This window comes from Mesoplodon mirus (assembly GCF_964341445.2).
Source record: "Mesoplodon mirus genome assembly, chromosome: 4".
NCBI classification, from domain to species: Eukaryota; Metazoa; Chordata; class Mammalia; order Artiodactyla; family Ziphiidae; genus Mesoplodon; species Mesoplodon mirus.
Window position 1 is genome coordinate 37,292,060 of NC_138979.1, and position 13,264 is coordinate 37,305,323.

Genomic DNA, 13,264 nt, shown 5'->3' on the forward strand with positions numbered 1-13,264 from the left:
AAAGGGCCGGGGCCGAGCGAGGAGGGTGCCTCCGGCTCAACTCCGGGCAACTCGGGAGATGGTTTTAGAAACTGAGATCCAGATTTAGTAACTTTTTTCTTGGGTGGGCCTGAGCGGACTGTCAGCGACACAAATCGAGGGAGGAAGCGGGCTGGGAGGCGGAGGACGGAGGGCAGACGTTAGGCCCCAGAGTGTGGGAACTGAGGGAGAGGATTGCTCAAGCGTAGGTCGCCCCGTTTTCACCCCCTGAAGGAAATCAGCATAACTGGAGGGAAGCCGGGCGAGAAGGATGTTAAAACTGTTCTAAAATTGTAACGTAAATCCAAAGGCCAGGACGTCCCTACGAGGGAGCGTTTTGGAAAAATGGTACCCTAGCTGCTCCCTCACGTCGGATGCGTTTTGCTCTGCTGACGGGGTTTCCTCGGTGTCTGCGTGGCGGGTCGCGAGCCCGACTCAGGACGCCGGGGAAAGCCCTCCGGTGGCTGGCGCGGAGCCGGGTCGGGGCCGGGAGGCGGGCGGGCCGCGCCGAGGGCGGGGCCGGGCGCGCGGGGGCGGACCTCGGCGCGCTCCCGGCCGCTCGCTGGCGGTGGGGCCGCGGCGGCTCCTCTGCCGGGTCGCGCCGGAGGACGGGCTTCGGGCGGCGGCCGGGGCGGCCTGCGGACGGACGGGTGGGCCGAGGCGCAGGGCCCGCGCCCGCCGTCTCCTCCTCCTGCCGGCGCCGGGCCCGCGCCATGGCCGCCTCGCCGGGCTCGGGCAGCGCCAACCCGCGGAAGTTCAGTGAGAAGATCGCGCTGCACACGCAGCGGCAGGCCGAGGAGACGCGGGCCTTCGAGCAGCTCATGACCGACCTCACCCTGTCGCGGGTGAGGGCCCGGGCCGGCGCGGGCGGGCGGCCACGGCCGCGGGCGGGCCCCGCGCGGCGGGTGAGAGGTCGCGGGGCCGAGGCGATGGCGGGGCCGGGCGGGGTCGCGCCCGCGGAGTGGAACCCGGGAGCGGGGCCGGCGCGGCCGCGGCCTCGGCGCTTGCCCGCCTTCCGACACCCGCTGGTGGTTTGCTGTCGCCGCGGAGGTGGGAGGGTCGCGGGGCAGTGTGTACGGGGAGATGGGAAGGGGCCGAGCCCGGGAAGGCGGGCCGCCGAGTGAGGGCGGCCTAAGCGGGAGGGTGACCGGGAGCCCGGGGAGGAAATCACAAACAGCTTGGAGGCGGGCGGTGCGGCTTCTCACTGCTCCGAACATCCACCGCCCGCGAGTCCTCCCGGACTGCTCGGCGTGGAGGGCCCGAGGCACCCACCCGCTCCTTCGGGAGAGCTCCGCGCACCAGTGGATCCAGGGCTGGCCCCGGGCTGGTTTGGGGTCTGTCTGGGTATCGAGATGTGATTCCATGTCGAGTGTGGGACTTCGCTACTGTTCCTCCATTGAGGTGCTGTATCGGTCCGGTTTACTGACTTCAGCCCCGATGGTTCATGAGAACTGGGAAGGTGTACAGCGTTGCTGGTGACGGAGGAGGGTCCAGGAGGAATAAGGCGCCAGCCTGGACAAACACCCGGCGAGGTTAGGTAACTGTCGAGGGAGGCAGTGGAGGATGGAGAGCCAACAGGAGTGTCCGCGCAGAACTGCAGAGAAGGAGGGTCAGCGTGAGCGGGGCAGGCAGGCCTTGAGGATCCTGAATGCTGACCTTGAAGGACCATCAGGAGGATGGGGGAGGATGTACAGAAGCGGGGGCGGGGTTGGGGGCAGCCTGAAGGAGAATTGAGAGCCGAGTCGCAAACTGGTGGTCCCTGGCTCGCTGAGCTGCAGACGCGATATTTTTTGGCCATTGGTGCTTGGGAAAACTTCTGGAATCTGTCGCCAGAATTGGGAGATTTTTCATAGAAATCAAAGTTGGAGATTTTAATGTACAATCAAAATTTCATTCTTTCTCTCTATTTTAAATATATATATTTATATACATTTATAATTGGGAGACCCGATAACACTCATCCTGATTTCCCATGTGACAGCCAGCTGGCTGGAGCTGGGTGATGGCTGCCCCCTCAAATGGAGCATGTATTCTCTGGTTGGCCACAGTTCACCCCACAAACTGTCATGATCCCCCACTCCTGAGGCTAGGTGTCACTTGCCATTTATCATACTTTTGATGGTGTTTTCTTTTAGCGAGGTTAAGGAGAAAGTGAAATATCTCTTGTACTTGCATTTCTATCATGATGAGAAGAAATATATGTAGATAGTGCTAAACCCTGTAGCTCAGATTCTCTTGAGTTTAGCAAGCCTGATCAACTCTGCCCCATATGATAACTCAATTCAGCCACCACTTTTCTCTATTCTAATTGCTATAAAATTATGATGTCATTTTGTCCTTCACCTTGTACAGGGCATTATTTACATGTTAATTCTGCCTGTGTTCTTTTCTACTCTCTACCAATTGCAAGTAAAATAATAAATACTGTTTGGCTCCACTGTGTTTATACACACAAAGGCAAACGATAACACTGAATTTGCCTAGTAATGTTTGCTCATTTAAAATTTTAAGGGTAACTTTCATAATGAAATTATAAAACTGAAACACTTCTTGTAGAGAACTCGTGGATCCCCAAGCATATGTCTGAACTTCCAAGGGTCCAAAGATCTCAGATGGAGAAGAATCTATCCAGTTCATTATTGATAACCAGATGGCAGACATACTGATTTTCCATTACTAGCCCATGGTGGGCATGCTTATAAATGGAACAGACATCGCTAATCAATCTAGGTACTCTTTCCTTTCTGAGTCTGTTGGGCTTTGACTTTTTCTCCATATAATCAGAGTCAGTCCTTCAGAGTTGGAGTTAAATCCTGTTTGTTTAGTTGGTGGGGTAGATTAGATTATGGAGAAATTTTCATTCTAGCTTTAGGGGTTCAGTCTTACCTGGAAGCAATGGAAAATTTTTAAGAGAATGCTAGGAAGATCAGTTCAATGGTGGTACCTGGGATGATAAGGAGAGGGAAAAAAGTGGAGGCAGATATGCCTGGAAAGAGGCTGTTCCTTTGTTCATTCATTAATTTGTTGGTACTTGAGTCCCCAGTTGGGGGGTGTAGGGGTGGGGGGAGGTGAAGACGTGGTACCTTGCTTCAAAGATCTTATTAATTTGTCTAGCAAATACTTTTTGAGTCTCTAGTGTGTGCTGGGGGTTAGGATGGACACTGGGGATATAGTAGTGTCTCGTCATAGATTTTAGGGTTTAATGGGGAGGACATTCATTTGACAAGTCAGGACACATTTTGATGAATAGTACGAAAGGGGAACAGTTGGGAGTGTATGGTAGGGAGTCCTCACCTCTTCTAGTGGCGTAAAGGGTTAGTAGGAGTGGGGAAGGCATGTGAGGGTATATGCTCATGTGTTGAGGGAGGGGAGAGTGTTTTAGGCACAGGGGACAGAGGTTCAGCAAGGGGATGAGGAGAGTAATTTGAGATGAGGCATTCATGGTGATTTGGGACTTGATCCTAAGGACAATGGAAAGTCATTGAAGGGGTTGAACCAGGGGAGATTTGCATTTTGAAAGAATGCCTCTAGCTCCAGAATGTAGGATAGATAGGAGGAGGAGGTAGCGGGGGACATCCTTTGGAGTCTAGGAGATACGATGGTGGCATTGGCAAGGGTGGTAGCAACAGGGAGGCAGAGAGGTGAACAGATTGATAGGAAGTAGACAGGACCAGACTTGGTGAATGGATGAGGGAGTTGAGGGAGAGGGAGTACTCAAGGATGATCCCCAGCTTTCGGACTTGAGCCATTTCAGGGTATCCTCTGCTAAGAGAGGGAGTGCTGGCAGGAGCAAGGCGGGAGCTGACTCAGTGTCAGGAGGTGCTGAGTTTGAGGTGCCTGTGAGGCATTTAAGTAGAGATGAGCCAGCAGATAGTTGTATATATGGTCCTGGAGCTCAGGAGAGAAGTCTAGGCTAGTGGGAATCTTTGGTGTGTAGCAGCAGGAGTAGATTCTGCTGCCTAGGAAGAAATTCTAGAAAAGATCTTAAAAATTGGTGGCCTAAATTCTAATTTGGCCCTCTTATTTTTTTTTTTTTTCAGTTAGGGCCAACAGTGAATATTGTGATTTTACATTAAAATCTGGACTCTGGCTTCTTTTGAAAAAAGAGGTCATCTAACAACACTTACCCTACATTTCCACACGGCAGCGATTGCCTGGAGTTGAATAGCCGCTGCCCCCCTTAGACAGGGCACGGTGTGTCCTTCAGTTTGCCACAGTCCCCGTCACTCCCTATGGTTTCCTCACAGTGATTCTAGGCTGCTTCGCTTACTTATCTTCCATACTTGGCACCCATAGGCTTTTGAGTTTGTAACCCCTGCTACACATAGAGTGAAACATGGAAAGGGCCTAGGAGAAGCCCAAGGAGCTGCACCATTTAAAGGGGAGGTAGAGTAGGAGGAGCCAGCAAAGAAGACTGAAGAGCAACCAGAGAGGTACGAGGAGAGCCAGGAGGATTATGGTTAAGAGGAGGGGATGTGGACCAGCCAAGCCCCGTGCTGCTGACTTGGTCTGATGTGATAAGGACTCGTTCTTTGGTCCAGTCATGTGGAGGTCGTTGGTAACCTTGGTGAGAGCCACCGCGTCCACGGTGTGCTGGGTGGAAGGGAGGTTGTGAGGCACTGAGGCCTTGAATGGAGGAAGTGGGACAGGGTTGGGAACTTGTTCAAGAAGTTTGGCTTTGAAGGACAACTGGTAGTGTTGAGAAACCACACGACCAATAGCACATCAACCTGGAGTGTTAATTTTGCTGGAATATTTGGGAAAAACGATTACTTTTATATTAAAACAAACAGTAGATATGTTATGGCATAGTGAGGCCTCAGAGAAGAATAGAGGAGACTAGAAAGATTAGATTTGGGCTGAATATGGAGCGTTATCTCTTTGCCAGCCACTGTGCTGATCACTTTACATTCATTATCTCATGTAGTTCTCACAGTAACCCTGTGGACTGTGTATCTGGAGCGATCCTCATTTTGCGCGAGAGCAAACAGACTTGAGACGTAAGGTTGCATGGCTGGTAAGAGGCAGAGCTGGGGGTTAATTATCGTTGTCACACTGAATGTCTATATGCTCAACTGCTTTTCCTCCCCCATTAGGATATCTAATTGTACAGCAGCATTTGTTGAAAAGTTTTCTTTCTCCATTGAATTGCTCTGACACTTTTGTCAAAAATCAACTGGCCATGTATATGTTGGTCTATTTTTGGACTGTCTCCTGTTCTATTGATCTGTTCATCTCTCTTTTGAACAACAGCACATTGCCTGGATTATGATAGCTTTATAGTCAGTCTTGAAACGAGGTAACTTAAGTCTTCCACCTTTACTGTTCTTAAAAATTGCTTTGGCTACTCTAGGTCATTCGCACATCTACAGATTTTAGAATTATCAATTTCTGTGAAAAGGCCTGCTGGGATTGTGTTGACTACTACAAGACTTTTTCAAAAGGAATTAGTGAGACTTAGATCTCATTTCATATAGACATCGGAGGAAATTCCACTAAAAGTGTGTGACTATAGGCTAAAAGTTGCTAACTCAAGGTACTGGGTGAGGCAGGTCAGGAAAATGAGTGGAGGGGCGAGGAATGAGATGGTAAATGGTAGCTGATCTTGGGCCATAGTGGAGGAGTAACAGGGTACAGTGAGGACACGGGCAAACTGGAGAACCCAAGCCCTGTCTAAGGGGGCAGGCATTTCTTAGCTCCATGCACTGTTGCCATGAAGAATATGGGTTCAGTGTCATTAGATCTTTCAATCAAGACAAGATGGAAATCCAGATTTTTGTGGCTTCTTGCAATTTAAAAATTTAAAACATTGAGTGGGTCAGTAGCATGTGTGGGTCAAACAGAACTCTCTAGGCTAACCATGTCCTGTTGCCTGCCAGTCCATGACCTCTGCCTCAGGCTAATCATCCTTTGGTCCTCATTTTCCTTATCAGTAAGCATGACAGTATTGAAGACAGTCTCTAAGTTTCTTTCTAGCTCAATGGCTCTAAATTTCAAAAGAGGAAAATGTCAGAATTACTCAAAGGTTTAGGAGGTAGTTGAGGATATCAACAATAATGATAATATTTTGAGCAGTTGTCCTGACCTGTACACTTTACACACCACTGTCATGTCTGTTCTCTGTTTTAATCCTTCCATCGTCTTTGTGAAGTAGGCAGCAGAATAATCTGTGCAACCACGTGGGAGCTCCGGTTTACAAAGTCAGGTCTTCCCGTTCCAAATCCAGTGCTCTTTTTACTGTAGCACAACTGTCTCTGAAGACTCTAGAAATGGGCAGTTTGGTAGGGACAGCAGATATGGACGACCATGAGAGGGCCTCAAGCTCAGTTGAAGGCAAATCTTTAGCTAGATTTAGAACTTAGCTTGGTTGAAGTGTCAAGGCTTTTGGGTAAGAGTTGAAGCCTTTGTGAGAACTCCCTGCAGGTAGGAACTTTGGCACGTATTCATCTTAGTAAGCTAGCGCCTGGCACAGTACCTGGCACACAGTTAAACGTTTTTATGTAAGTGACTAAGTGGATGGATTGATGCAAGAAGGAATCAAAGGCTTTAGATCAAGGGGGCTGAGAATTTTGTCTAGAGACTTTCAAGGATAGAGTCAGATGCTTCTGGTTGAGAATGTCAAGATCAAAAGCTGAGACTTTATAACTTAGCTGATAGATGGGAAAAGCTCATCATGGCTTCCTTCTCATATTTGGCTCTCAGATCTGGGTTTTGATTAATAGAGTTTTACTGTGCAGTATGTTTGAGAAATCAAGTACAGTGGGTATAAGGAAATTAAGGCTGCCAGAGGGTTTTATATGCCTTTAAAACTTCCAAACAGATACAAGTCCTTATCTTTGGAGATGCATATTGAAATATGGAATGCTAGGATGCCTGGATTTCTTTCAGTGGAGTGCAGTGGGTGATGGAGGAGGTAAAGGTGAATCAAGATTGGATGTAAGTTGATCATTGTTGGAGCTGGAAGATGAAGAGATGGGGTTTCATTGTACTCGTCTCTATTTTGTACGTATTTGAAAAATTTCATAATAAATGTAAAAACAAAAAATCAGAGTGCTTCATAGGTGCAGAGATGCTTTTGGTCAACCAAACTTCACTTTTCTCTGAGCTTGTGAATAGTATGATCATTGAGGGAGAAATGGAACAAAGGAAAGGTACATGGCAGAAATAAGAATGTGAGTTTTGAGTTAGCCATAGCTCAGCCTCCTCTAGCTGTGTGACCTTGGGCAGGTGTCTGAACTTCCCTGAGTCTGGGTCTCCACGTTCGTAAAAGCAGGATCATGTGGTCTCCCTTGGTGATTGCTGAGAGGGTTAGGGATAAAGTGGGCAGAGTGTCTGAGGACAGCATCTGGCTCATCTTAGAGGCTCATGTCTGGTAGTTTTTATTATTATTAGACAAAGACAGAGAGTAATGAAAGGGTAAAAGTCTGCCTCGGAGTTCCTATCTACCCTTTCTTCCCTACATGAATTACAAGTGCCAAGGGTTACATAACCACAGAGGTAATTTATTATTTTAGAAGCAGAATTCTTAAAGACCAAATTGGACCACTCTGGGGTTTACAAGAACTGTAACCAGTTTACTGCCTTTTGAAAAATGAAGCAAGGAAGAACTTACAGAGGAAAAGCATATTAAAACAGTGGGATACCATTTTATACCTGTTCAGTTGACCTCCGTCTTTCCCCCAATTAATGATAATATCCAGTGTTAGTGAGTGTTTGGTCAAACCGTTTTCTCATGTATACATTGGTATACCCTATGGGAAAACATTTTGGCAGTGTGTATGGAGAGCCATCAAAAGGCCCAAACCCAGAGACTTAGTAATCACTCTTTGCGATGCGTTCTAAGGAAATAATTCAGAAGAAGAAATGTTACATAGCCATTAAAAATGCTTATGTAATATCATAGAAAAGAGTTATGATGTAAGCATGCAAGATTGTACCTATGTTGTGATCACCCCTGTGCAGTTATTACACATAAATGTAAAAGGAGACTGGAAAAGAGCATGGAGAAGGGAAGATAGTCAATGTGTTAGAGTCATAGACAGTGGCTTAGTTTTTTTTAAGAAATTCTTTTGTTGCTGTGCCTCCACACACATACACTCAAAGACCGTGCAAGAGTACCTCACTGTCATGGCTGGGACATTTAGCACAGGGGTACATTCTTTCCAAAAACAGACTAATCAAAACCCAGAAAGCACTGGAAACCTGAAGGTTTTAAGTAGAGAAGAAATTGAAGCCAAGACTTTCACTCTTGAACCATTTTGCTACACAACACCATACTTTGATGCTTCTTTCAGATCTTTGCCGTCATCTCTCAACAGCTTTGAAATGTCTGTGTTCCCAGGTTCAATTTCAGAAGCTTCAGCAACTGCGCCTGACACAGTACCATGGAGGATCCTTACCCAATGTGAGCCAGCTGCGGAGCAGTGCCTCCGAGTTTCAGGTACCTGAGATACTTACTTTCTTTGAGCTGAGTGGAGTGTAAAAAGAGAAGCAAAAATTTTCCTTGAAAAGATTAGATCTTGGCTTCGCTGGTGGCGCAGTGGTCGGGAGTCCGCCTGCCAGTGCAGGGGACACAGGTTCAAGCCCTGGTCTGGGAGGATCCCGCATGCCACGGAGAAGCTGAGCCTGTGCTGTGGAGCCTGCGAGCCACAACTACTGAAGCCCGCGCGCTTAGAGCCCGTGCTCCGCGGCAAGAGAGGCCAGCGCCATGAGGGGCCCACGCCCTGCAGCGAAGAGGAGCCCCCACTCGCCACAACTAGAGAAAAGCCTGCGTGTAGCAATGAAGACCCAACGCAGCCAAAAATAAATTAAAAAAAAAAAAGATTAGATCTTGAAGATAAACTGGGCTTAGATACAGTTCAGTGTTCTTCTGGGAAGTCCATTGTTATTTTTTTCCTAGTTACTGCAGCATAAGATAGTGTTATTTCACAAATGGTCTAAGGCAGCACTGTCCATTGGAAATATAATGTGAGCCACATATGTCATTTAAACATTTCTAGTAGCCACATTAAAGAAAAAGAAACCAGTATAATTAATTTTAATATTATTTAAATGATTTAAATAATTATTTGACCCAATCTATCCAAAATATTATTGTTTAAACATAGAATCAATATTAAAAAACATTAATGAGATATTTCACATTCTTTTTTTTCTTTTTTTTAAATTAAGTCTTTAAAACCTGGTGTGTATTTTGCACTTAAAGCACATCTTAATTTGTACCAGCCATGTTTCACTACCTTCATGTGGCTAGTTTCTGCCATGCTGGACAGGACAAATCTACAGCATAGATAAGTGGTCTATACTGCACTTATTTTTTAATTTTTTTAACTTTTTTTTTGGCTGTGTTGGGTCTTCATTGCTGCGCGTGGGCTTTCTCTAGTTGCGGTGAGCAGGGGCTACTCTTCGTCGAGGTGCGTGGTCTTCTCATTGCAGCAGCTTCTCTTGTTGTGGAGCACAGGCTCTAGATGCATGGGCTTCAGTGGTTGCAGTATGTGGGCTCAGTAGCTGTGGTGCATGGGCTCAGTAGTTGTGGCTTGCAGGCTCTAGAGCGCAGGCTCAGTAGTTGTGGCTCACAGGCTTAGTTGCTCCGTGGCATGTGGGATCTTCCCAGACCAGGGATTGAACCCCTGTCCCCTACATTGGCAGGTGGATTCTTAACCATTGCGCCACCAGGGAAGTCCCTATATTGCATTTAGATTAGTGCAGTGTCATAGGGTGCTTTAATCATTCATATTAGTGAAGAGCCTTGTTCAAAACAATGTGGAATTGGTGATTTAGACAGTGGTATATTATACTGTTTTTAAGATCTGAATTAGATTTAGATATCCTAGTCTTTGAATAATTAGGAGGCTGACATTCTAATTATACAATTTAAGATTCGATGTTAAATTTCTTTGTTGTGAAATCTGGTTCACTTGTTTGATGATGTCCTGTAAAGCAGAAATATTATTTAAATGGATACTTCCATTTGGGAGTGCTAATAGGAACTCTTAAATGTAATGTGATTAGAAAAAGTACTATATGAACATATTTGTACCTTAGTACACTGGAATCTTGTCTTTAATGACTTTGGAATCTCACTATAATACTGCCTATATTAGAAATCTACCTCTATAGATCATACTATCTTACATGTTGGCCATTGGGTCATTCAGTATGCAAATAAAGTAGATCTCTGCTTTATGCTGGATTTCATGCTTCAGAAAATAGAACTTTGTCAAGATATGCTGTGTTTGAAATCCCGATTTTGTGGTACTTTCCTGTCAACTTTAGAGGAATATAGAATGTACTATAGTGTCCTTTTCCTTGTGTATTGGGGGATGGGATGAAGTGACAGCCCCAGGGCTTCCCAGGATTCTTTCTCTGAGTAATTTTTAAACTTTGAAACAATCACAAACTTACAGAAAAGTTGGATGTACAGTAAAAATAACTGTATTTTTACCCTTGAGAATAAGTTGCTGACCTAATGCCTGTCAACCCAAAATACTTCACTGTGTATTTCCTACAAGCAAGGCTGTTGTTCTACATAACCTGAATAGAGCCATCAAAATCAGGAAATTAACAGTGATGCATTATTACCATTTGATCCTGAGACCCCATTCAGGTTTCACCAGATGTCCCATTACTCTACAGCAAAAGGATCCAGTTCAGAGCACATACATTGTCTTTAGTCTCCTTCAGTCTAGAACAATTTTTCAATCTTTTATTTTTGACATTAAAGAAATTATTTTTGACTTTTGTGACCTTGCCACTTCTGAAGATCACAGGCCAGTTCTTTTTTAGAATATCCCTCTGTTGGGGTTTGTCTGATGTTTCTTCATGATTGGATTCAGATTATGCATCTTTGGCAGGAATAGCCAAAAGTGGTTCTGTTATTGTATCCCATTAAGCGGGTGATTTTTCATTTTCATGATGTTCACTTTTATCACGTAGTTAAGGTGGTGTCTGTCAGTCTTCTCCACTCTGAAGTTACTCTTCTCCTTTGTAATTAATAGGTATTTTGTGAGGAGATACTTTATCCTGATTCTCATCAAACTTTCAATTTATACATTTATTTATTTATTTCTATATTTGTGGTTTTGTGATTTCTTATTTTTTTCCATGGTTTATAATCTATTAACTATTATTGTTATTTTGATCCTCACATTATCCCTGATTAGGCCAATAGGAGCTCCTTCCCAGGATTCTTGTCAAACTGAGAAAAAAAGGGAATCCCAGAAGCATAAATTTTTTTTTAAGCAAACATTTTTGAAGTGTAATTTATATGCAATACAATTGACCTTTTGTAGATTTACAGGTTATGTTGTATAATTACCACCACAATCAAGATACAGAACAGTTTCATCATCCCCCAGAAGTTCCCTTAATATCCCTTTGTAATCTATCCCCATCCCCTACTTCCAGCCTCTGGAACCACTGATATGTAGTTTTGCCTTTTCCAATGTGTCCTATAAACAGAATCAGAAGGATAGTTCTTCTTTCACTTAGCAATTGCATTTGAGACTCATCCATGTTGTGGCATGTGTGAGTTTCCTAGAGCTGCCATAACAAAGTACCACAAACTAGGTGGCTTACATTTTGAACAGTAGAAATTTATCCTCTCACAGTTCTGAGGCTGGAACTGTGAAATCAAGGTGTCTGTAGGGCCATGCTCTCTGGGGACTCTAGGGAAGAATCCTTCCTTGTCTCTTCCTAGCTTCTCTTGGTTGCCTCCAGTCCTTGGTGTCCCTTGGCTTGTAGCTCCATCATTCTACTCTCTGCCTCCTTTCCATATGACCTTCTTCCCTGTTTGTCTGTGTCCAAATCTCCCCCTTCCTTCTCTTATAAAGACACCAGTCATTGGATTTAGGGCCCACCCTAATCCAGTATGACCTCATCTTAACTTGTTTACATCTGCAAAGATTCTCTTCCCAAATAAAGTCACATTCATGGGTACTTGGGGTTAGGACTTGAATAAATCTTTTTGGGGGAATGTGATTCAACCCACTACATTGCAGTTATCAGTAGTTGACTCTTTTTATTGCTGAGTAGTATTCCACTGTATGGAGGTACTATAATTGGTTTATCCATTCATCACTTGATGAGCATTTGGATTGTTTCCACCTTTTGACAATTGGGAGTAAAGATATTCACATTCAGTTTTTGTGTAAACACCTAGTAGTGGAACTGCTGGATCAAATGTAAGTGTATGATTAACTTTGTAAGAGACTGCCAAACTGTTTTACAAAGTGGCTATACCATTTCACATTCCAGCAATGTTCCAGTGACTCTGCATTCTCTCCAGCCCTTGGTATTTCATTTCTTTTTTTAAAATTGTGGTTAAAAAAACACAACATAAAATTTATCATCTTAACCATTTTTTTTGACTTTTTATTTTATTTTTTTCACACACACACACTGTATTTTATTTTTACAAGAGATAAATAAACTGACACCAAACATTGTAAATGGATGACCACAACAAAAGCAACAATGATTGCAATTACCAAACACGAAACACACTTGTACTATGTCATAATATTGACATTCAGTCCAGGAATCCTCCACTGTAACAGCGCCTTTACTTTGCAATGAAAATTGATTTGTATATTTTTTGCCTCTGAGTCCTTGTGGGATTATTATTATTATTTTTTATTCAAACAGAAAGTCACAAATATTTTAATCATCCTCATCGGTTCACTCAGTCCCATGTAATTAATTTTCTTTTTCATTGTGGTCTTTTGTTAGCACTTTTATGAATTCATCAGTTTTCCATTAGAGTTCTGAAAATGCTTATTCATTCAGTTCAGCAGTATAGTCAGTTTCCAGAAAGCTGTACTTGTCAGAGTCTTTTCCATGAATTCCTTGAAGATGAAACCCTCTTATAGGAACAATTTTGCAAAAGCTTCAGAGTACACCCAGAACTGTCTGTAAAAGACAAAGACTTAAAAATGACCACGGTTAAAGATTGGATGAAAGTTCATAATAATGCAATTGATGAGGAAATTTAGTTACTTCTGAGATATACGTTTTAAAGTAATAACTAGAATTATGACTTATAACATTATACCAGAACATATATAAGATTTTTAGAAATTTCATGTAATGTCTGAAACATTTATATTAACATATTTCCATACAAATAACCCAAAGAAAGTTTAGCATTAGTTGTTTTTTTTGTGTGTTTGTTTTTTTATACTGCAGGTTCTTCTTAGTCATCAATTTTATACACATCAGTGTATACATGTCAATCCCAATCGCCCAA

The 13,264-nt window shown here is 44.1% G+C and overlaps 1 protein-coding gene across 2 annotated transcripts in view; it reads left to right on the forward strand.

Moving 5' to 3' along the window:
* Nucleotides 1-582: 582 nt before the first annotated feature.
* The window catches only part of CRTC3 (CREB regulated transcription coactivator 3), a 109,770-nt gene continuing 97,088 nt past the window's right edge, over nt 583-13,264 (forward strand). The window contains exons 1-2 of one of the 2 annotated variants that reach the window (XM_082616842.1): nt 583-863; nt 8,360-8,458. In XM_082616842.1, the coding sequence (XP_082472968.1) occupies nt 732-863; nt 8,360-8,458 (231 nt within the window). In that variant the 5' untranslated portion in view covers nt 583-731. The remainder of the gene's footprint in view (nt 864-8,359; nt 8,459-13,264) is intronic. The other variant, XM_082616841.1, reaches the window with a different exon arrangement.